The following is a 25,016-nucleotide window of genomic DNA, read 5'->3' on the forward strand; positions in this document are numbered from 1 at the left end:
TCCTGCATCGATAGGACTAGACTATACACCGAATGTTCATTTATCTAGCAGGCGATGAAGCACCCATTTTGCACCTAGAAAAGAGACAATACCTAGGATGTTGTGTGTATTTACTAAAAAGCCTTTTGAGTTCCCATATGTTTTCCTTGCGATTAATCAACCAACGTATAACTGGCGCCAGTCCGAATTAACAAGACCATCGCATGAATGGGCGGTGTCTACTGACACAAAGGCTCTTCACACCTCGTGTGTTTTCAGTGGCGCTGATTAATTATGTTAACACTTTAGCTAGTCAACAACAATTATACCAAACTCGGCTTCTGATTGGCTGATAGGTGGAAGCAATGTGTGAAGAGTGTCAATCACAAGTGTAATTATCGATAATAGTCTGCTATCAAACAAACACCCCTGTAATGAGCTCAAACAGACGATATGGCCCCCGTACACGACTATCGATGAACTACATCACACCTCTGGCCAACATGGCTGCAGAGCTGTCGATACAGGCTATCAATGATAGCCAATCATGTGCCCTTGTTTCATCTTAGAACTAATTGTTTACTTATTAATAGTATAACACCCTGTTTCATATTTTCTTTTACGCAAGAGGTGGCAGAACACTGGAGCCGACATGACATCATTATCGCAAAGCTGTTTAGTTTGTTGGTGAGCCATTAACTAGAATTTATGTCATGACCATAATCAAGAATGCATTCCCCCTCTCCCAACCAAACGGCCACAAATTAAATTCTTTCTTTCGATAACAGAAATATGCTATTATCGACGATTGACATAGCTTATTTGAAAAGCTTTCTGTGTTATTGAATTAGATCATCATTACCAAAATTGGACGGAAATCCCTAAAAACCGAACTGCGCCATGGGGCTCACTCGACCAGCCAACAGTGTTTAAGCAAGTGCTTAGTGACCGTTGCTATGTTTCCGTTATACATGTTACAGGGCGACATGCTGTTGTACTGAATAGAAAGCAATACGCAGACAGTGCTTATTGTGCTACGTCACATCATCGGCGCCAGGACTACTTAAGTATTTGCGTCAAAATGAAGGCGAGAATAGCTAATCACTCCGCTTTAGACCTCGATCATTTTCTCGCTTTTTATTCCACCCGCCTTTAATAAAAAGATACCAATATTACAATGGGCTAATGCTAGCCCAAAAATGAAAATTAAGAGGGATAGGAAAACTAATTGATATAATACAGTACAGTATCAAAGCGGTTGCGGTACCGGGGTGTTCTTTTAATTTCAGGTGACTTCATCCAATCGAGAATCGTATTTCTATCGTTCAATACACAAAACAATGAAAATTGGATAATAAACAATAGGCCAAGGGATTTTAACACCTAAAGGTATTGAGGCTTACACGAGGCGCCGTTTGGTAACACGCGCTTAAATTAAAAACAATGTACTGTACCCATTATGATCTTGAGATGGCGACAGTAAAAATAAATAACCAATACTAATTTTAAAAGTTGTTTTAAGTATTGAAGTGTAAATTATAATGTTTCGTTATCTCTGATGATGACATACTCAACGTTTTGTTTTTACAATTTGTAATATTGCGTATTTAAAGGCGTCTATAAGTAGTAGTATTATTCTACTGAAGAAGAAAGTAGCGGGCGATCTATACATTTGTTGTTTTCAGTCCATAGCGTTTGTACTGACTGACTGCAATATTTGTGGCTATTTAATTATGTTTGTATTTTCACGGGATTGATGTGGGGTATTTTGTAAACGTTTCAGCCAGTCAACACCTCCATTAAAGATCGTACATCCCGCCGAGTAGCAACAAACACGCCTACTACACAGTGATACGCGTTCTGATTGGACGCTCGGTGACAATCGGCCAATCAGGTGACGAGTTTCCTACTTACTGCTATAATAGTATTGCCTTAACAGGGGAGGGTATGTTTTAGGCAGTGTGTGTAAATGTATTCACGGAGTTTACGTATGAGGCTACTAGAGATATAAACTAACGGGGCGACGGCAGCGTGTTGAACTGCTCTCATGGTAATATAGTACAGTGCTGTCAAGTTTTAAAACAGTTAGTGTCTAGGCCTTAGAGAGTGGAGGTGATTGTTACATATCACTTAAATAAAACATCTTTTTTGGAATATCTTTTTGATGAAGCAGTCTTGGCTTTCGGATACTGGTATGGCTTACGCACCCATCTTACCCCCAAGAAGAACGGATTTCTCTGTTCAGACTATCTTGACTCAGCCACAGTTTTTCCCTGGGATTGTACCAGGGCATACACATGGACTTCCCAGCCCATCATCGTTTAGCCTACCAAAACTTTCGGATCCTCATCATAACCCGTTTTCACATGATTTGTTTGCATCTCAAAGGCCGTCTTTTAGGCCTTTTCCAAGTTTGGAACAACAAGAAAGAGACACTGATGACCCACAGGTTATGTTAGAAGGCAAGGAGCTTTGGGATCAATTTCATAAATTTGGAACTGAAATGGTTATAACAAAATCTGGAAGGTAAGTGTTTATCTTTTTAGTAATCTAAATTCTAAGCATAAGTTAGTTTATAGTTAGCCTAAGCATAAGTCAGATTACTAAATCAACTTATAATTGATAAGTATACTGTAAGGTATTCTTAATAAATAAGCTTTGTATTTAAGTATTTGTATTTAGTAATTATTAAATTTCATTTAATAAAACGTGAGAGAGCTTGTAATATATAAAAGTTATATGTACTGTGAGTTAAACATTGTAAGTTTAAAACCAAACTTATAGTCTATTTACTTCACATTAATGTATAAATAATTGTGATTGAGATATCACATTCTTTGTTTGTATTACCGTATAGTATTATTTATAGTGGAAACAATATTTAATTATTATATTATACACTCTTTAGTCTTACCATTTAAAGTCAGATAGTAACAGAATATTTTATTCACTATCTTTATATAGATTAAAAACATATACTATAACATTAGCCTATATTTTAGGCCTAAATCACTGGTTTCATTGAAAACCTTGTTTTAAATAATAGAATGTGTTCATTTTACTGTTAATAACACTTTCATAGTCGAACAATATTGACAGAATAGCAATCGTAATGTATATATTGACATTCTGTATAAATGTCTACCTTTGACTTCGTGTGTTTATGTAGCATACCCTGGTTTTGACACTAGCTAGAACATTTGTTTTGAATTGCAATCAGTGCTCGACCATGTTAAATAAGGTATTAATAAATGAAGAAGATATCTGTCTCCAATTTAAATAGTTTGTTAACAACGAAGCAATAGTTACAATATATTTGCCGATTAGCCGTGTTTTATTCTACTTTTTAACCAATTGATCGTTTGTGGTTTTGCTTCATTGTTATTTATGGTTTAGCCTAACTAAGTAAAAAGTACACTCACACGTAATGTTATTGTGTGGAGATTTTTGATAGATTTTGTATTTTAAATGTTGGTATTGTACGTCCTTAGGGCATTGCCCGTGGAGTTGTCCACCGTGCGAATTGAACCGTATCCCATGTGGATCAAAGGACTATACGTTTGAGTGATAAAGGATGGCTAGGCTAGGGTTTCCGTTTGGTTGGTATTACAGGTGGTTCCATGTCTTGTCCATTAGTGTCAAAATCAGAAAAGGAAAACTTTGATCAATTTAGACAATACATAATAGCACCTGCTTTGTAATTCAGTTCAGGCCTTACTGTAAGTGTACCTATGAAGTATCTCTCCCCCGATCTCTCCCCTGATTAAAAGGCGTCGGCTCCGGTCATGATTCGAGGTGGCTAGAAATTCTAGCTAGGCTAGAGAAATAAAAATCCAACTGGCCAATAGTCATGTAATTACAATTTTCAGTTAAGTTCAACTACAGTACAGATCGTATATATTTCCTTACAATTGTTGTGTAGAATATACGGTAACAACAATTTCTTAATAAACTGTATATTAGAAAAATAAGAAATAGAATTGTATAAATTCATTTATTTATTTTGGTTTAAAAATATCTCAATACAAAAAGCAGCAAAAGCTGAAAGCATTGTATTTACAAAAAATATATGGGCTTTATACAAAAATCATCAAACATTTAACCACATCAAGAAGACATTTATATAATTATATGTATCATTGTTACATTCGTTATCATGCCTAATGTATTCGTAGGCCTAATATACATATTTATAGCCGTATATGGCTTAAGTATATTATATTTACACATAATTCAATACTTAATAGTACCCAGCAAATTGTGCAACAATAATTATCCTTTAAATTAGTATATTCAAGATATACCAGCATTCTATCAGCAATATTTATTTGATAAACTCGTTATACAAACCACATAACAACACTTGTTTGTTTAAAATGTTAATATAAACATACTCGGTACATTTTAATAATCCTACTACACATACCAATTACTGTTTATAACTTATACAGGGCTGTATACTATATACAACATAATAAATTATTTTTCGTATGTTATGCCCATATACTCAAGTAGTTGTAAATTGAAGACATGTCTCGTATTTTATTCTAGGCTGTATAGTGTTTAAGATATTGATTCTAATATTGAAATTTTGCAATATTTCCGAGTAAAGGAATGTTTTATGTGATAGACTTTACATACGCTAAACGAAGGTGTAAACCATTTGTCCATAAAAAGGATTAGCAGTTTATCATAATATTAATAAAGATGCTTTAATATTAAAACAATACTGATCAATAATGAATATTAAAAACAAATTTATATAATTAAAGTTACTTAAAGTAACTTATTGTATTAACATCATTAGATTAATATTATACGTTAATAAGTTGTTCATAAAATATATTTGAAAACACAGAATAGATCAAAATTAAATATTACAAACAAATTTATATAGGCCTAATGAAAGTTATTATAGTCATTGTATTTGTGTATAATTTGATTAATATTTCATGTAAACAAATTGTTCATAAAATATATTTTTTTATAATTTGTTTAGAAGGAAATTTAACCTATACAGAATAAACGAGTTTTATAATAATTGGATTCTATAGCTTAAAGATCTTTACACTGAATATATCAAAACGCATGTGTTAACTGAACAATAGGTACGGTTAAAGGGTGCCTGTAAAGTTAGTAAATATTATGTTATAGAAAATTGATATAAATTTTAACCGTTCCTCAACTGATATGACTTTAATATTTAACTGTATGATAAAAAAGGAGCATATTATAGTTAGTTATATAGATATATTATATAGTTAAAAAAAATGTATATAAATATTAATGGTTCCTCAACTGGTATGACTTTAAATATTTAACTGTATGATAACAAGTAAAGCATATTATAGTTAGTTATATAGATATTATAGTATATTTAAATAAACAGTAGGCCTATTCGGTATACTACAAATCAGAAAGTATTAATCTAAAACTGTATTAATAAATTTAGCATAAATGAGATTGATCATTTGAGTGTATTGCAAATACTGTCATCGATACGTTAACATCAAAACAAATCATCTGGAAAAATAGTTACAGATTATTTGTAGTGATTTCATTGAATGAAGTATAAGAGCAATTGGTTTACCATCCAATTATTACATATCGCTATAGTTTACTAACGAGTGAGACGGGTCAAGCTATTGCACAGCCTATTTCATATCTGGGATTATAATTATAGTATGTAACCCTGAAAAGTTTAATATTTGGGTCAAATGTAAATCGCCGAATTACGTTGTATGAGTAATTGAGTAAATGTTATAAGTTTCTATTCTGTATTCTTTGATTAATTATTAATTTTGTTTACATTCCGAGAAAGTTTAGTTTAAAATATATTGATGTTCATATGTAGTTAATATGTTTATTAAGATATATGTAGGAAGACGATTAAAGAATTTTATTTACATTTCGTTTGGTTTGCAAGAATGATAAAGTTTAGTTAAAAATAATTTATATTGATATTCGTGGTCGTATTTATAGTAATTAAAATGGTTCTTAAGATATGTTTAGGAAGAGGACATTATACAGAATTTATTTACACTCTTTCGTTTGCTTTGCAAGTTATACACTGATTTTAATAACTGATATTCTTGTTATTTACAGACGTATGTTTCCGTCGTTCAAAGTGCGTGTCTCTGGTCTAGATAAACGCGCTAAATATATCCTTCTAATGGACATAGTAGCAGCCGACGATTGTCGGTATAAATTTCACAATTCCCGATGGATGGTGGCGGGAAAGGCGGACCCAGAGATGCCCAAAAGGATGTACATCCACCCGGACTCTCCAAGCACCGGGGAGCAGTGGATGCAGAAAGTCGTTTCGTTTCACAAGCTAAAACTTACAAATAACATATCGGACAAACATGGATTTGTAAGTACACATGTAAGGCTCTTTTATACAAACTTTTCTTCGCGAATTTCTTCGTATTTACAACATTTACCAGTAGGCCTATATAATATAGAGAAACTCGTAACCGTAGGCCTAGTGAATTGTGTAGGAGTGTGCCCACTATAACCGTTATGAAATAATAACTGTAAAGATCGTAAGCCGTTGTAACTTCACCAAGTAACAAGGCCTATGTCCAGTAACAAGGCCTATGTCCAGTAACAAGGCCTATGTCCAGTACCATGTTTACATTTTCAAAATATGCTTTATAGCTATACATTTGTTATAGAATTACGTGATGGAGGATACTGCAGTAGTATAGTATTCGTTTTGTTTATAAAAGAAAATGCAACTCTTTTATATCAGGAGGTAACGCTGTATTTAATAAAAAAAAAAATGTGTAAGATATAAAAATATTAAAATCAACATATTTTTCGTTTAATCTTACACTTATGCCTATACTTGTGTTTGATGGAGTACAGTAACGTTTAAATATCAAGATTGTATTCCATCCCATCGTTTAAAAAACCCCAACACAACAACCTTTGTTTATAAATTGGATAGTAGTAGGCTATTCTTTTCAATTTATCTTACTATTAATAATTCTCTTTAAGATATTAATACACTAATTGTTAAATCTTTCAAACATAACCATTACTTTCTTTTGTCATTACGCTAACATAATTCCGGATTATTCTAGTTGTAATATTATATGATTGTATAATCATTTTGCGTTTGGTTTACGCACGATTGTCTAAGTTGGAAACGTTAGATTAAGCATGCGTAACTTCGGAAGTCAAACTAAAAAATATCGCAGTTTATAGTTCTCTCCGCCTCCTCTTGCCTCGAGGTAGCCCAACCCTCCACTCGATTAACGAAAGATAAAAATGAATTTTCGCGAATTTCTCGCACGTTCAAAATAAATCTTGCTAATTTTAACGAAAGCGTTGATCGCGTGCATTGATTTTTTCTATCAGGCCTGTAGCACGTATGAAGTGGGTTGTTTTTTGTAGGATTTAGCAACTCTTCAGCTCATAATTCACCGGCTTAGCATCTTGATGAATTGTGATGTTTGACTGTAGAATTCTGGCTCAATATCTGATCAAAGTAGTGACAAAATATCACTCACAATTTGGCGCCGAATCTTATTGCGATTCTTGATTGACAACGCTAACTTGAATATAAGCCACAATTTAAAATATAACGAGTTCAAATGAGGTCAAACAGAGTGCAACATGTGACACACTGCGAAGAAAATCGCACGATTAACAAATCTAACATAACAACATTTATATAGGACACTTTTGTAAAAGATACAGCTTTATTGTACGTAGACTAAAATGCTAAGAAATTGAATGTTTTATCGATTCTAAACAAATGCAAATTGCTTCTTTTTATTAAAAGAAAGGATACAACACGTATTAAATCAGAATAAACCACAAACGATTTTTTTTTTCAAATGAAATATCGACATTATTAATTTTTTTTTTCGTTGAATTGGACAATATCAAATATATCGTGTCATTCACACTTTTAAAGGCTTTGTTGTTTTATCTCGTGTAACTATAAGAAAATTAAATATTCTAACGAAAGTATATTGAGTAAACCTGTGAAATTGCTTTAACATGTTTAGTTATAATTAATATTTCGTCGTATTCAAATTCCCATAACTCACATTTCGTTTGCTTGTTTTGCTAAGTACATAATTTTTATTTGGCTATAAAAATCAAATCTTAAGAATCATAAAAAGGACAGTTTAACTTTTTTTGGTATTTATTGTTTGTAACAAAATGGATGCATTATTGTTGTTAATGTTAACTTGTTTTAAAACTTAACAATTAATTATTTTACGTGAAATCCTATAAATAATCAATAACGAAATCTCGAAAAAATATACTTAAGGGCCTAAAGCGTTCATTTGTGTTGCCATTATCGACGTGTATTTAACTGTTAAACTATGTTTTCGTCGTTAAATATAATCATTTTTCTGTTGTATACATAAGATCGCGGTGGTGATACAAAGTGAGTGTTAGCGCCGCCTGGCTAAGCTCGATAGCTGGCGCCAACCAGTGTATGACTACCAATGGATAAAGACGCTCTAACAATAGATAGAGTACTTGTTTGATGAAAGGGTAAAGACGATCGATTTTTAAGTACGTTTGTTTTTGTGAAATTGATCCGTAAACCACACAATGTATGCGTCCTTCTAATAAAACCGAGGTGTAACTTTCGTAAAAGAACATCTCCATTTCGCGTTAAGTCTCCACTCGTTTAAAGTATAATATTATAGTATTAATGAAGAAACGAAAACTTTCGAATGTAAATGAATATTACCGATACAAACTGTGTGATTCATTTCAGCAAAAGTTAAGAGAATTGTGTTTACAATGCTTTTTTACAGACAGGTTGATGAAGTTAAGAATCAACCTCACCTATCGTATCAATCAATTATACATCCATTTCCATTGCAATAAACAAATGCAAGATTTCCCCCTTTCGTATGGTAACTAAAAACAATGTTCCACGTAATCACATCCGTCAAGCATATTTACCGTTTTAGGGTTTACTCCTGTTTATGTATTTCGTGTCGTTAACAAAACGCCATCCGTTTGAAGGCATACAATGTGTAATTAATCATAGTTCTGTTAATTAGACTTGAAGATCTCTAATTGATTAATTCATCGTGAGTTAAGTAAGCTAGTTACCGAGCACATTCTGTGTTACGTTAAACACCACAACGAAGAGTTGTTGATAAACTGCCGTTCAAAATCATCATAAACTTCGTCAATTTGGCTAATTTCTTACTTAGTAACTTGTATAAGGTACAGATTATCATGTAAACTGTTTATTTCACTTCGTGCTACGTCTTAATAACGGTTAATAATCTACGCCCGTTATAGTCGGTTTTCAAGTTTACATCTCAAAAACGCTACAAAATTTGTTTAGAATTGGAACGTGTTTAGAACATTGTTATGCATCTTGAATTAAAAAATCACTTTACTGAAATGACGACTAAAAATTTGACTCGTTGATGTATTAAAATAATTAACAAAATGAGTCGATTATCGGTTTACATACAAAACGAAGTGGCTATCTTGTTATAATACTTCTTTCTTGTATAATATTAGGAATCACGCTTTATTCACGTTTGTAGAAACACTTAAGTATTAAGCAGAATCAACATATTCATTTGTTGCCACGTTGTATTTTACTAAAGATAATATTTTTATATTCGATCCATTGAAGATTTAATTACGCTGTTAAGTGCGTAAACCCCGAGTTTTAAATTGTTCCAAAAAGTACATCGTCTCCTAAACACTGTCTCTTTCCATAATAGATCGTATTGTTCAAAACGAGCTTTTGAATTTCCCTTTTCATAGAAGAAAATTGGTGCAATTATAAACGATTGCAGACGATCTCGATTGAATATTACGATACGAGCATTGATAGTTTGTCTTCAATTAATAAGTGTGGCTCCTTCTATAAACGCCCCTCAGGCGGTTTCGCGATATCGAATAGCACGAAATACAATCTTTATACATTTTATTACGATTATTTTAGTTAAAATTCCGTGCTTTTTTTCGTCGCCTGCTTTAAAAACAAATCATCTGTATTTACAACGGCAATGTGCTACATTATCGTTAGCTTTTTTGAAATAAAAACTACATTTAAGCAAGCTAGGCATACATGCTATTTGTACTGTATTAAATTATGATGTATAAACTATAACTGTATTACATTTGACATTTTACAGGATATAACCATGGAGAAATAATTATTTGTACAGAATATAACATAGGAACATTTCGTCGCGGCTGCAAAAAGTGTTGTTCGTTCGGGGTTAATTTCGCGGCGGTGTTTTTACGACTTTGTATCACAAGTGATCCGCGGTGTATTATCATTATATTTATGAATAATCCACACATTTCAATTCTATTATCCTCTTGAGTGTTATAGGGTTATAGTCCCTTAGCACCGTGATTATCAACGATTTATACCTCCATAACTCGGCAATTATTTTCAAAAGTAAACAAAAGGTGGTATAAACGGCAATACTTAATCGCACCTTTTGCCGTAAATGTTTTGATAAGAGGGTTGTATTGCCGGTAATGGCAGCAAGTTCAAGAGACTTATAATGTTCGTGTTGAGTTAAAGACTTGTATATTACACATTAGTTGTAAATTATCGTTGATAACATTTGAACTACGTGTAGGAATTCATCTACACTAGATACATTTTTGTTTTTTGTACGATGCTTGAGCTTTAACGAATGAATTCATATCGCTTTCGTGACGTACAAGAACCCTTTATGTTAAAGGCTGAATGTTAATGTTACATTACGACACAGTTCGAAACGACTCATGAATTAAAAAATGTTTTTCTATTAAAACATGAGCTTGAAAAATTATTTCATAATGATCTGATAGACCCATCTACTACTAATCATTATACAGATAGACCTACATTGGTAAACCAGAGTACAATTTAACCAAAATAATTAATATGAGGATACACAATAAACAAGCTTCTGTAATTTATGAGATTCTATATTTTATATACTATTGAGCACTGTGTATACGATTTCGTCCTCGAAAGGCTGACGACAAAGTACAGTAGATCGTCTGTTCGCGCCATGTTTACTTTAGTCATTAAAGGGTTTTGCCTGCAAATTTCCTGATTAAATTCCTACAGATCGTCGAGCTTCTGTTCTCTAGGCCATGTGATGTTTTCACAGAGCAATATAGTATAGCATATAGACATATTTATGAACCATATCTCTATGATAGCCTTATACAAATAACAATTTAACCAATAAGCATTAAATCTTAAGCTTGATCAGGAGTGGACAAATCGGTTCTTTGACACCGGGAGAGAGGCTTTACAGCCCCGTCTTGATCAGTGGGGACACATAGCAACCCGACCAGTTGATAGAGGCTTAGCAGTGTGGACTTGTTTAGTAATGGGATGGGCACAGGAGAGCTTTCCAAACCGGTCTTGCTTTAGAATATAATTAGAAGCCATAGTTCATACATTATCCACTTAATAACGAGCAATTTCGACCTAACAAGTCCCCAGCGAATTTTAACAAATCCTCGCTAAAGAGATTATTTTAAGTTTGTTTATAGAAAATGTTTAACATTGTCAATCATGTTTAAGTCAATACAAGAATACAGAAATAAATTACATTAATCGAATTTTTGGCCTACTTGGATTTTAATGAGTTTAAATTTAATCTTTGGTAACCGACGAATCGAGATCATGATTTAAGAACTTTAGAGAAAAGCATAAGTCGCGTCATTAAAGCACAAGTCGCGTCATTAGGAACGCTTTCAGTTAACCAAATCGTGATTCGTTACGATTTAATTATTTCTTTTCTTAAGAATTAAGGACTGAATAATAAACTGCTTACTTAGTTACGTAATATCTCTCTTGTTTAATTATACGATACTTAATTATTTTAAAGTAATTATTTATGATGACAACGTTTGATATTGTAATATAAAAAGAAATGTAAAGCTTGGTTCCTCCCAGTGAACGCAACGCAAAGACGAACTGTAAAAACAACGCATTGAGTTAACCAATCATAAGCGGCAGTATGAATTATCATGGTTGTGATTGGTGAAAATGCTTACCTTTCCCTGCGAAGTTGCGCTTGTTTCCATGTTGCGCTTACGTTTACCTGCGTTACGCTTGTTTCCATGCGTTGCGTTTACGTTTTCTTGCGTTGCGTCCAAGTTGGAACCATAAATCATACTTTAGTTGGTAACATGCTTATGGCTGTTATTATACATGGCATGACCCTTATTCAGGAAACGCTATTAAAGGACCTTAAACTTAACGTAATGTATTATTTCTCCTGTACTTTAACAGGAAATAGCAGTTATATTGCTATACTATTATTTAGCATTAACTCGTCAAACATTTGCCCAACCCCCAACTCATCCCGGGCCCCTAGGGATCGATTTAGTGGACAACGAATGTCGTCTGATTTGTCAGCAATTCCATCATCTATACCTGCTGCTCAAAATGTACTTTGTTGAAATAACAGTTGTAGGCAGACATATCTTATGTTAAACGTTGTCAGTTTAAACTTGTTTTTACTTTTTAACGAACAAACTGAGCATGCGTACTAGATTATTTTACTTCTTTGTAAGCCCGGCCTAGACTTATATATTATATAATATTTTCTTGAATATTTTTTTTAATAGAGAGACATTTAGAAACGCCATTGTTAATATTTTTGTTTTGTTTTCCAAATTATATTTGGTAAATGACTGTATGTAACTAGGTCAGGAAACATATGGTGCCCTTAATTTAAAAGTACAGTTGATGACGTCGCAACACCCTATTGTCGGTTCTTTTTGATTTAACATGTCGACACTAATCAGAGCTAGAAATAGAAGACATATACAAACTATTATACAATGTTAAAGCTACAACTTTCATAGTTCTTAATTAAAAAGATAAACTGCATTTTACTTATTTATTTGACCAACGCACATAAATTAGAACAATACAAACCGATATACGGTAACAAATGCGACAAAATATAAGTATTTAAAAAGTACTGATAAAATTGTGTTCAGATAAAAAATGTGAATTTTAAGTAAAGATGTAGATGTAGATGCGGCAATTAATATATTTAATTATTTATTTTTTGCAGACAATACTCAACTCGATGCATAAGTACCAGCCTCGTTTTCATATCGTTAAGGCCAATGATATCCTCAAGTTACCATGGAGCCAGTTCCGTACCTTCGTGTTTAGAGAGACCGAATTTATAGCTGTTACAGCCTACCAGAACGAGAAGGTATGTAGATATCGGTATTTCCAAATGTTACATAGGCGCCTAGCTTAATTTAATGAGGGCATCTTTTATTAGTGGGTCTCATTTTTTAAAGGGAATAGAACATGGCGACCTTGAGACGGGGGCTTGATTCATGTGTTAACAGCTCTAGTTGTTGGCTGACCTACAAAATGACGTCTTAACTCTGTCAACCATCTCCTCGTGTGGACACACAGTACTCATTAGCATCTGTTTGTTATGTTGAACTCTGATGTTAAACCACCTCGTATTCTGCTCCTTCGACTTGCTTTTGATAAACCAGGACGGTTGTCTCCGTCCGGCCGCATTCCGCCGCATCCGGTGTCGCGGCTTTTTGGTAAATTCCACCAGTCAGTAAATAATAACCGCTCTTGTGTTTAGTATTTCATTTTTTTCTTCGCGTGTTTGCATTTATGATGTTCTTGGGAGTTGGGATACATAAAATAAGAGTTATTACAAAGTACACGAAATAAACACGATTACAATGTATTTGTGTTAATTAGTAACACCTCTTGTGGCTCCACAGTGCGGGGGTGTTTAACACCAACCAACCTCTTGTGTCTCCTCCTTTTAACACCAACCAAAGTTAAATGTTAAATAATTTATGAAGATGATTGATAGTAGAAGACGTTAGTTTAGTAAACGCACCGTCTACAGTAATACAGTTGATTCAACGATTTATCGAAGTTTTTTTTTTTATAGGAAAGGTCACTCCCTTTTTAAACAAACCTTTGGTTAACTGCGTAACAAAATTAGGATGATTTTTTTGCGAAAATTGTTACATTGCATTAACAATAAACCTCCCACAACATTGTACTTAAATTGACAATTCTGAGAATCGTGACAATGAATCTTTGTATATTTTAATATTTAAATTACAGTAAATTATAAGTCCGGGTTGTTATTAACTCTCACACAAGTTGTGATAAATTAACCCCGTACCCCGTAATAAAATTTGAATCTTGAATCTACTATGTCTCTCAACACACTGTAGGGTAGTACACTCAGTTTTGAATATATTGGCGCCAGAAAAAATAATAAAAAACAATTTTAATTATCTGTCCGATATTGTAGCACAAGAATGAAGGAGTAGAGGATTGAATTGTTATTATTTGAGGACTATATCCAATGAATATAATCATTGCTACGTGCCATAAAGGCATTCGTTTTGGTATACAATATAGTAACAACTATCGCCTATTCTCACGTACAAATTAACGTTTTAATAACAGTGTGTTGAGTGTTGATGTTATAAAACATCCAACGGTGTTAAAACTGCAAATGGTTCGCAAGTAGTCATCCTAAAATGGACACACATCATTATTTGATTTCTTTTGTGTCTTAATTCTTTGTGATGAGTTGAAAATCTAAATTGTTTTAATTAGGTCATTGTTCACAAGTTAAAATATATGTATGTTAATTTTGATCAAGAAACACATTAATAACCACAGCTTAGCGCTTGTTGATTGACATTAATTAATGCGCAGAATAACAGACTTTTGGTCGCCGGTAATTAAATCACATTCTTCTAAACTGTAAAAGCAGAGGGGTATTTATTTCATTGTCATTTATCCTTTTACTATGGCAGTTTTATTGCGTTTTTTTTGTGTTACAAATAATGAACTCGACGATTATGTAAAAAGACATAATGCTCTGATTTCTTGAACTATGACCCTAAAAGTGTTATAACAATTTAATAAACCTTACGGGTGTTTTTAGAATGCAGTTTTAAAATGCCCGCTAGTTGTAATTGACACATCATTCATCAATAGACAAATCGTATGTGAAGTTTGACAATTTAAAGTTTACGCGATACGAATGTATTTATGGGTCAAAGTTCAGATTACACTTTGGTAGCCTACAATATAAGCATAATCTTAAACCCTTGAATATTTACTTTTACTATGTTTTTTAAAAGTACATAATCTTTCTGTTTGAGTTTGGTTTATCAGATCGCATCGAAATAAAGTAGAAAATAGAGTGTGATTTACTTATTGTAATTACAAATAGTAAACACTTGAAACGATCATGAGGGCAGAAGGTTTTAGATTACGATAGGTTAATTGACAATTTTTATTTTTACGATAAACATTTATCGAAAATAAACTCATTAATTCAAATCCGTGCAGATTAAATGTTGAGAAATGATAGGTACTTGGTGTGAGTATTTTGGTAGATTATTATTTTTTTATTTTGATGATTTTCTGCTTTCTCGTAATGACGCTGGCGCCTGAGTCGCGTGGTTTTCAATCTGACATAAATAGGCGGGAAGAAACTAGCAATGTATCGTCTGCAAAATACATGAATGGTCGATGGTCCTTCACAGAAGGCAATAATATCGCCATATTTGCTTTACTTAGTTGATTGTATCTCAATTTCTTAATATGGCGGATTATGCAACGTTCGGTATATATCCCCTTCAAGACCGTAACACGCTCGAGTAGAGGGGTTTAATAACCCTGGCTGAAATGTTAACCACAGCTAATGAATATTCATCATATTATTTTCCATCAAGTATGAGTTGAAGTGGTTGCCAGAGGATTTATTATATAATTCCCAATATACTTAGCATGAGTGAATAGATGTATAAGTGGAATGGGTTAAATGGCCTGTTATAACTTAAACGGTAGTTAACTGAACGAATGCGTAACTTTAAATTAAATCGTATTGATTCTAATTAAAAACAAATTTATTTAAGAAGCGTATTCAAGCTCTTCAGATTTTGAAATGTAATATGTTTTAGACCTACATTTTAAGTGATAATATTCGGCCATCTGTAAACGACGTTAACAAAGCGATAACTCGACGGATACAAAGAAACAACCACGTTAACGTTTTCTTTAAAATAAATTGACAGCCATTTACAATTACTTTATTACACACCACGTGTGGTAGGCCTATTGATATTACTTTATATACTAAATTTAACTTTTTGACAATTAAACTAATCGATGAATAAATGTTTGAGAAGGTTCATCGCCAATAATAAATTGATTTGATTTAAAGATCCGACTGTTTGTGGCATTTAATTTTATTTATAATCTTGTTTTATTTTTTATTATTTCAGATAACGCAATTGAAAATCGATCATAATCCGTTTGCGAAAGGTTTTCGTGATCAGGGATCCGGCAAGCGAGAGAAAAGGTAGGTTCAAAATAATACTTTATAATGAAAATTACAACACTTAAACACAAGTCGAGGCGTTTTATTCAATACGTTCTTGAAATGCATAAAATGCCTTTAAAGACCTTTCCTAAAAGTGTTACCATTTATCTACATACGATACAGAGAGTACGTTATTTTATAGTGCTCATTTATATTTCATGAAGGATGATTTCTTTTGATCGCTGTTATTGTTATGGTTTACGGCAGTGACGAGTGATACAGTGCCGCCGCGGGCAAACTTATCGTCTGCCGTTCGCTAAACTTCCTACTTCAAGGCGGGTAATAAGTTCTTCGTGCCTTTCTGTGGATTGTTCTTTTAAGAAAAGCGTGAACTGAATAAATGCTTTCTCGCTTCATCGTTTTCTCGACGATTCACAATAATTGTGACTGTCATAAATGTTAATTTTCTTCACCGTTCGATAGATGACAAATTGGTCGAAAATATAAGATAGACACTCTGTTGTTTTTAAACGACAACTAAGTGGAGTGTCGTCTTGTGTATGACCTCAACTTGACATTTAAAACGTTTCTTTAGAATAATAACATTTAAAAAAATATCTTCGTCTTGTTCAATTGGATTTTGAAGGCTCCATTTATCTCAATGATTATTAAGAGACGCGTGTATGTTAGTTGTAGCGTCACCATTTATTAACGTTATACGTTACTAACCGCTAAATACAATAACAATAGCAGTTTAAAATGTTAGAAAAATAGATACTGCGAACAATTTAAACAGATATTAAATTAAATATCACATAAAAGAAGACGATTGCTGTAATTTATGACTCTTTAATAGTTCTTCCGATTTATATAAAAAAATTGCAAGTACAGCTATTGTTGAAGCAAGGAGAAATTAATGAAGACCTCACAATGTGCAGTATTATTAAAAACAGGTGTTGCCGGCTGAATCTTAAAAAGAACGGCGAGCGAGTTTGTTAAAATTTAACCTTAGCGTTGTACTTTTTAGTTAATGGTGAAATCGATGGGAACAGAAGAGACAAATTATCACGTTTACTACCCCAGAACGACCCCTTTTATACTCGTTTTAAAACCTCTGTTTTGAGCGTGAATGTAGATAATAAAGCAAACGAATAAATGACTCCGATTCTGTTATAGATAATTTACAACAATGTTTTTTACTACCGAGGTGTTTGGTTATACGACGATTTTAAAAAATAAAATGATAAGCATTCTTTTGTTGTATAAGCGTTCGAGCAAGACACACGCGGTCCTTAACCTTTTCAAATCCTATCCGTATTGTCCTACCTTAAATGTCGATACAAAATTAAAATCTCTGTAGAGAAAAAAAGATATTGAAGAGTTGTGAATTGTGACAAATCAAAGTGTGGCGCTTTTGTGTCGTTGATTACCAACCAGACGCTTAGAGTCTATGATCTGTGAAAAAATACATTACTTATCGTCGATATTATTATTACTAAAGATCTAAAATGGACTAGTCGATTAATCGCCAAGAACGGTTGCAGTCTAAGTCAAATGCTTAATGAAGCTATCGTATAGAAGAACTGTCAAAAACCAAATTTACCATGATTTGTTTGCTAATTGTAAAATGTCCCTTGTGTCAAATTTAATCATGGATGCTATTAGGAACGATGGGGTACGACGTATTTTCCCGCATTTGTCTTCTCTCTTTCAGTCTTTTGAATCGAATTAAAAAATCAATGAAAAGCGATGTAATCTTCGCTAGATTACAATGTGGGGTTCAATAATGTTCTAATTTTCGCCCCAGGGTCTGATAAATCTCCGAGTGCATAAAACTAACAATATCGAAAATGGTATTGCCAAGGGAGGAATGTTCTCGTCGCATTTATCTAGAAATGCGTTTAATTCTGTTATTGTGTCGGCTAATGATGTGTAGTTAAAATTCTATTATGAACATCAAGTTAGAGACACTTAGCTAAAGTTAATTACGCGCTCGCTACTCAGTTACTAATGATTTGGAGAATAGAGATAAAATACGTACAATTGAAAATTATGGACTTGAAACGAAGACTAATTATCTCGCGTGTTAGTTAACTCTTTGCTTACATAAAATGGCGTCATAACCTTTTCATTCAATTCCATCTTTCAAAATTCCTAACGATAAAATAAAGCCAGGCAGCATTGTCTGAGAATGAAAAAAAGATATTGATAATACCAATTTGTATTTTTACGTTAAAAACATTTATTTAAATGTATTTTTCTTTGTTTCAGAAGATATCAATCCACGGGTTTCGATATGGAGTCTAGAGATCATCAAGACGGTGAAAGTGATACAGAACCGGAAACATCCGAAGTTAGCACGACAAGTAACGAACGCCATGACGAACCCACGAAGCACACACCTCATGGTAAATACAAATTTAATTTCTATTTATTTACCAAAAATTTTTGGTATATAGTTACTCTATAATTGTAGTATTTTGGATTATAATATTTTGTACTAGTATTTTCTTTTCATGAAGAATAACAAATATATTTTATATTTAATTTTTTTTTTCTATTTTTTTTACCCAAAATATTTGTCATATACTGTAGTTACTGTATAATTGTAGTATTTTGGATTGTAATATTAATTTTATAATTTTATTTTCTTTTTCAGAAGGAATAACTATTGACCATGATAATGGAAAGAGCGAACGAACGATAACAGAACAAATGAATGAAAAAATACACCATACTACGGACATTAAAGACACCGAAATGCACGAAGTAACAAAGGACGATGATGATAATAAATCAGAAAGAATTGATAAAGAAGAAGAATCAGAAAAACAAACAAAGAAAACACCCGAGAAAGAACGCGATTGTAGTAGTTCAACAAAAGACTCTAAAAGATCAGAAATTAAAAGACCGTTTTTAGATGATGATTCCAGCACGGTTAATTTGCGAAGGAATCTGTTTCAACCGCCACATTCTTCTCAACATTCTGCTGCAATGGCGCCATTTTATGCCGGAGCACATCCTCTTTTCCTGCATCATCCAATGGGATTGACAGCGGCAAATGGACTTCCAGGCTTGGGAAGCATGGCTCATCTATTACCTTTTGTGCCAACATCACTCGGACACTCTCATACACCTCACCCTTGTTTAGATCCTCAATTCGCTTTTAACGCTCAAAGCCAGCTCGGTGTTTACGCCGATCATGCTCTCGGTTCGGCGTACTCAGCTAACCCATGCGCTGGTGCAATATTGAACAACCCAAGATTTAGATTTTCTCCCTACTCGCTAGGACTTGGAACGAGTATGCCCTCGTCTGTCAGTCCACTGGCAACATCATTAGCTTATGAGAACATTTTACGATCAACGAGCCTTGCTGCCAGCCATTTAGGCCTAGGATCATCGTCTCCGATATCTAGTAACTCGAGCGCGTCAAACCTCACGCCATCTGCGCTAAGCTCGGCGACAAATGAACTACAGAGCATTCAGAAAATGGTTAGTGGACTGGAAAAACGTGAAGTTGTAACTCCAAAATAACGATACAAAGTTAAACAAAGTGGTTACATTTTCCTAGTATGCTATATTCGCTACAACTCATGATGAGAAAGCCAGCCAGTGGAATGTAGTGTGGAGTCATTCGCTGGCCTGGACGAGTCGTCTGCTGGCGGGCCAAATCAGTTTTGCTGACTGTATAACGTACATCAGAAAAAAGTATAAAATGGTGCTAGAAAAATGCTAATTACGTTTACAGAGAGGGATCGTTATTAAGAGTATTTTATGTTAATTGTTTTTTAATTAATTGTTTGACAATTAAGATATAATATTCAGATATTTTATAAAAACATTTATTACGTTTAAATACTCGGATCGATGACGTATCATCCTCTGTTGTAATTGGCTGGTTTAGGTACAAACTGATGACGTAATTTGACTCGATGATAATTATGGTCTCAGAGGAAGTAATAATGAAATTGTTGATTTAGTAATATATATGAGTGACGTAATTAATGATTGGAGTGACTTACTTTATAGGATTGAGAGCTAAACACAAAAACAATAGATCGAATTTTGTTCGGTTTTATTTACAATCTAGAATGTTGGTCGTCTGATTCAACAAACCAGTGCAATTGATAACATTTTAAAATATGTTTTTAGTCAAAAAATATCGTTTGGTAAAAAAAGACAGGATCTGTATGTTATTGGGTCAAACGAATGGTTAGGTGTTCGGGAACCATCGCTGACGTCAACTTGTGGGTAGGTGGCGCTACCACAATCAAACAAAGCAGTGATCATCGAACCCCCTTCGCTTTCTCTACCCTATTTGTGTCTATATTAAAAAGCTGTATATAATGATAAATATTTATGTATCGTTCTTGTATGATAGTAAAGCAGAATTAAACAGACCTATTTATATGAAAATACAAAAAAAACGACAAAATTGTAGTTTAGCCATTTTTAGAAAACTTGTATAACAAACATTGTTTAACGGGCAGAAAATCTTTCTCAAAAACAAATTTAATATAATTTTGCGTTTTACTGTTCTGATGACGTCACCAATCTATACTCTATAGTATATCAATACATGTGTATCTACCTCTCACTCCTACAGTGATTGGGACCTGCTTTTTCATCTCGTATGGCTTTATACAATTATATGTCGTGACATAGTATTTTATTTTATTTTTTTTTGTTTATTTCAAAGTTATTATTGAAGATTTTCTCAAACTCTATAACAGAAAAATGTTTTTAAATACAAAATATCTCTGAAATGGTTATATTCTCATTAAAATGAGGTTATTATGAAAATAATCAATGTGTAATGTGTTTTGTTTCAAACAAACCGAATGAAAGAAAATTATGAAATAATGATGTTTTTGTGGTGATGATGATGATGATTATGATAATGAATGATGATTATGGTGATAATACTTTAATAATTGCTGATGATAATGACGACACAAACAACTATAGCTATGGCAAATAAACAAAATCGCACTGCCATAATTATTAATTACAACAGTAAATATTATTCAATAATTATAATTAATACGCGCGCGCGTTTTGATGACGTCATAATGTGCGTATTATCTTTATTCAAATGTTTCAATACATGAATGTGATGAAACCAACCAGTAGCCTATTCCGCCGTTCATCTGTAACACAATATTGATTCGTAATATGAAGAGGTAATGTCCATAAGAATGAAATGCCTGCTGGCAATAATATGAATCATGTATTTAATCAACATATGACCCCTTCGGAATGTCATTACACATATAAAATGAATCACTAATCGTTCAAGCTAAACATCATAGGTCACTTATAAAGAAATTACCCCCAGTGATCGTTTCCTGCGAAAGTAGGGGAAATCCAATTTGTGGGTTGATTCGTGTCTGTTTTCTAGGATTGATCACGATTTGGGCATTTAGTTGGCTTATTCGATTCTTGATATTTCTCCGGTGAAGGCCTATCGGTTAGATCACGAGTATGAAAACTCCGGGGTGCAGGAAGCTAAATGCTGGTGATTTGCTTACAAGTTGACTCCCAACCTAGGGGTGGATTAAGGAGGCCTGGAGGTGAGACACTCCTGTCAATTGGCTCCTAAACCGGAATACGGATTACGGAGACCTTGATGTGACATGTATCAGTGGCGTTGGACTGGGGTAGAATGGCCTTGGGGTGTTCTCCTCATGATGTTTACCCCAAACTCGGTGTGGATTCAAGATTATGGATGACACATATAATGATATTCGATTATTGAACTATGTGATAAATCCCTAACACGTCGTGCATATTAAACCTATAGGCCTACACTATACTTTCTATTATAATATTCATAACATAATTTGTAATCTCACATTCATCATACATTTTATAATTTCATATACAAAGAAATGATAACACGGCTGTTGTGCGATACCCACAACAAATTTATATAATTTTGTTTTAAAAAATGTTTATTATATTCTTTCCATAATATCGATATATCGATAATATCGATATATTGTATCCATTGTATTCATTAAGAATTTGTACATGGAATTTTCAACCTGCAGCTTTAACAAGCCAGTAAAACGAGCTGCAGAACAGAAATGTTTGTATCCGCATATAATTTGCATACAGGTACGTATCTACGTTACACATACATCTTAATAACACCCACATGACTCGAAGGTGAGGGAAAGAAAAGGAATGGCACAATGGATATATTATTGGTATGTTAGTAAACTTTCAAAAACAGTTTTCATTCATTTCTATATTTTATAAATACGGCATAATTTAAACACTGTTGTGTATTGAATAGATAGAAATATGACTGCAGAAGATTCGGTCAAGCAATCTAATAGCAATAAGACTAAGAACATTTTTTCCTAAAGCACGACGAGCTGCGCACAACACTGGGCTTAATTCATAACAATGAATCCTACCAAAGCAGTCAAATTATCTTCATTTATAGGCTAGGCTTAATCTTTTCTACATTTTTCGGGGAAAAAAGAACCCTACAGACGTGGAGTATAACAATTAAGAGCATGCAACTAAAGGCTTAATTCATGCAAATTATTTTCATCTAGGCTAGGTCTAATATTTTCGTCTTTCTCGTCCCATTTTGCGGGAAAAAGAATCCTACGGACCTGGAGTATTGCTATAAATGTATATGTATATGTATAAATCAATCCCTACATGCGTACCATGGTAATTAGTTCGTATTTGCAGCTCCTGTATCAAATATATTTTAGAGTTATAGTTACAGATTATATAGCTAGAATTATGTCTGTTTGAATGTAATGAAATTTAGACAGCGTCCAGACAGCCTACATGCCCGACAACAATAAAGAAGAATGTATCTTGTGATGACACTACGGATGAATAGACTGGCAGGGTTGTTGTTAAGTGTTACAAGAGGCAAAACGCTCGATTCTCGTCTTGTTAATTCAATAAGAAGTTAATAGACACTTGATGTAATATTATATGGATGTTTTGTTCTTTTTAATACGTCTTTTGATTTGGTTCGAGACTAAATGACTGAAAATATGCAAGCAGAACTGAAGAAGAGGCAGTTAGCGATGTGTCAGTTAATTTAAATAGCGCCTCTTGTATTCCGCCAAGCGAGGAACAATAATTGAACGAGAGTTAAATCGAACGCGATTGTGTCAGGATTATTAACGGAATACGAGCTGGCACGAGTTGCCGATCGCTCGTGCGGTCATAAAATCTCAATAGATTTGTGTTTGGCGTTTTCTTTTTTTAAAAAACCAAGTAGTCGTAAAATATATTGTGTAAGAGAAGTCGATATCACTTTCGCAACCTAAAACAGGCCATTATTTTATAATTCATAAAAACAACTCACTTAAAAACATAAGATAAAGTTTACATTTACGACGGTAACAAAAAGCACAAATCTTATATTCAATGTGTCCATCTTCTTTAACAATATTCGTGTAATCATTAGAAAAACGGGTATTTGTCTAAAGCGTATAATTCTTATTAAATGTAGAGTTTGTAAGAGGGTTGATAACCAATACAATACAAGCAAATTGATATCTTACAAACAGAGACCCTTCCATACTCGAACATTTACGTTTAAACCGTTGCTAATTATGTACGGTAAGCCTACGACTTTATGTAGGCCTATTCGCTCGTCAATGGGCCTACCATCGATAGGGGCCTACGAAATGTTTAGGCCTCGTCAAATAGGCCTACCTTCTTTTATATCACCGTCCGTCGATGTGCCTCGCGTTGGTCAAGGGATTGATGACTAATGTCATCAGCAAGTTCGACTCCGGACGAGGTTAATGTCCGTTTTACCATGTTCTCTTCAATTACGCGGCGTTTGTGGATACACATAATCGACGTAAATTACTTAGAACATTATCAATCTCATCGAAAAACCATTTTATATAAAGAAAATCCATTTGTGTGTTTAGTGATCTTACAACTTTTACGCAAGCAAAGCACGTTCACGTTTAAAAAGCTTACCAAAGAGTACTTAGGAAATAGCATCGTTATTAACATGAAGAACAAGTCTTTTAAAACACAAACATCCATGAACTCATCATCCTGATATTCTAATTTAATTCAAATGTGAAGCAGAGACACAATGATGTCATATCACTACCATGTTTGGGCATATCACTACCATGTTTGGGCATATCACTACCATGTTTGGGCATTATCACTACCAACCATTTGGGCATATCACTACCATGTTTCATATCACTACCATAATTATTTGGGTATATCATTACCATATTTGAGTACATCCATACTATATTTTGGTATATTACTACCATATTTGGACATATCACACATTCTTTTATAGTGTAGACAGAGCTTTATAAAGATTCACCAAGAAACATAAAATTTCAATATAAATGTAGGGAGGGCCTAGGTCCTTCTCAAATCGAAAGCTCCTAATACCATGAAATGTAGGCCTTATAAGCATACTTTTCTGGCGCAATATTCCTCGTTTGATGCACACAATATTTGCCCATTTTTTTGGACAAAATCTTTGTAAACTATAATTCTGTTGTGATTGTAGTTATAATAGTCAGAGTTATAGTCAGAGTCAGAGTTATAACTGATTTTGGTTTTGTCTTGTGTGAGTTCATCTCACGTTTTTTATTTAAATTCTCAATTATAAATATATTGTACACAGTATATATATATGTAAATTTGGGACAATTAAAGTAGGTTTTTTTTAAACTAATTTTAACATACTGC

At 33.4% G+C, this 25,016-nt stretch overlaps 1 protein-coding gene across 3 annotated transcripts; it reads left to right on the plus strand.

Moving 5' to 3' along the window:
• The first annotated feature begins 1,953 nt into the window (after positions 1-1,953).
• LOC140045416 (uncharacterized) lies at positions 1,954-21,092 on the plus strand. 3 transcript variants are annotated; one of them, XM_072090294.1, is made up of 6 exons: positions 1,954-2,505; positions 6,085-6,364; positions 13,032-13,178; positions 16,261-16,337; positions 18,570-18,706; positions 18,958-21,092. In XM_072090294.1, the coding sequence occupies exons 1-6, from the start codon at positions 2,144-2,146 to the stop codon at positions 19,830-19,832; spliced, it is 1,878 nt and encodes a 625-aa protein (XP_071946395.1). In that variant the 5' UTR covers positions 1,954-2,143; the 3' UTR covers positions 19,833-21,092. The 3 variants fall into 3 exon arrangements, with proteins under 3 accessions (XP_071946395.1, XP_071946396.1, XP_071946398.1); XM_072090295.1 differs by having other exon boundaries at positions 18,573-18,706; XM_072090297.1 differs by having other exon boundaries at positions 6,085-6,352.
• The last annotated feature ends 3,924 nt before the right edge of the window (positions 21,093-25,016 follow it).

Source organism: Antedon mediterranea, chromosome 3 (genome assembly GCF_964355755.1).
Source record: "Antedon mediterranea chromosome 3, ecAntMedi1.1, whole genome shotgun sequence".
In the NCBI taxonomy this organism is placed as follows: Eukaryota; Metazoa; Echinodermata; class Crinoidea; order Comatulida; family Antedonidae; genus Antedon; species Antedon mediterranea.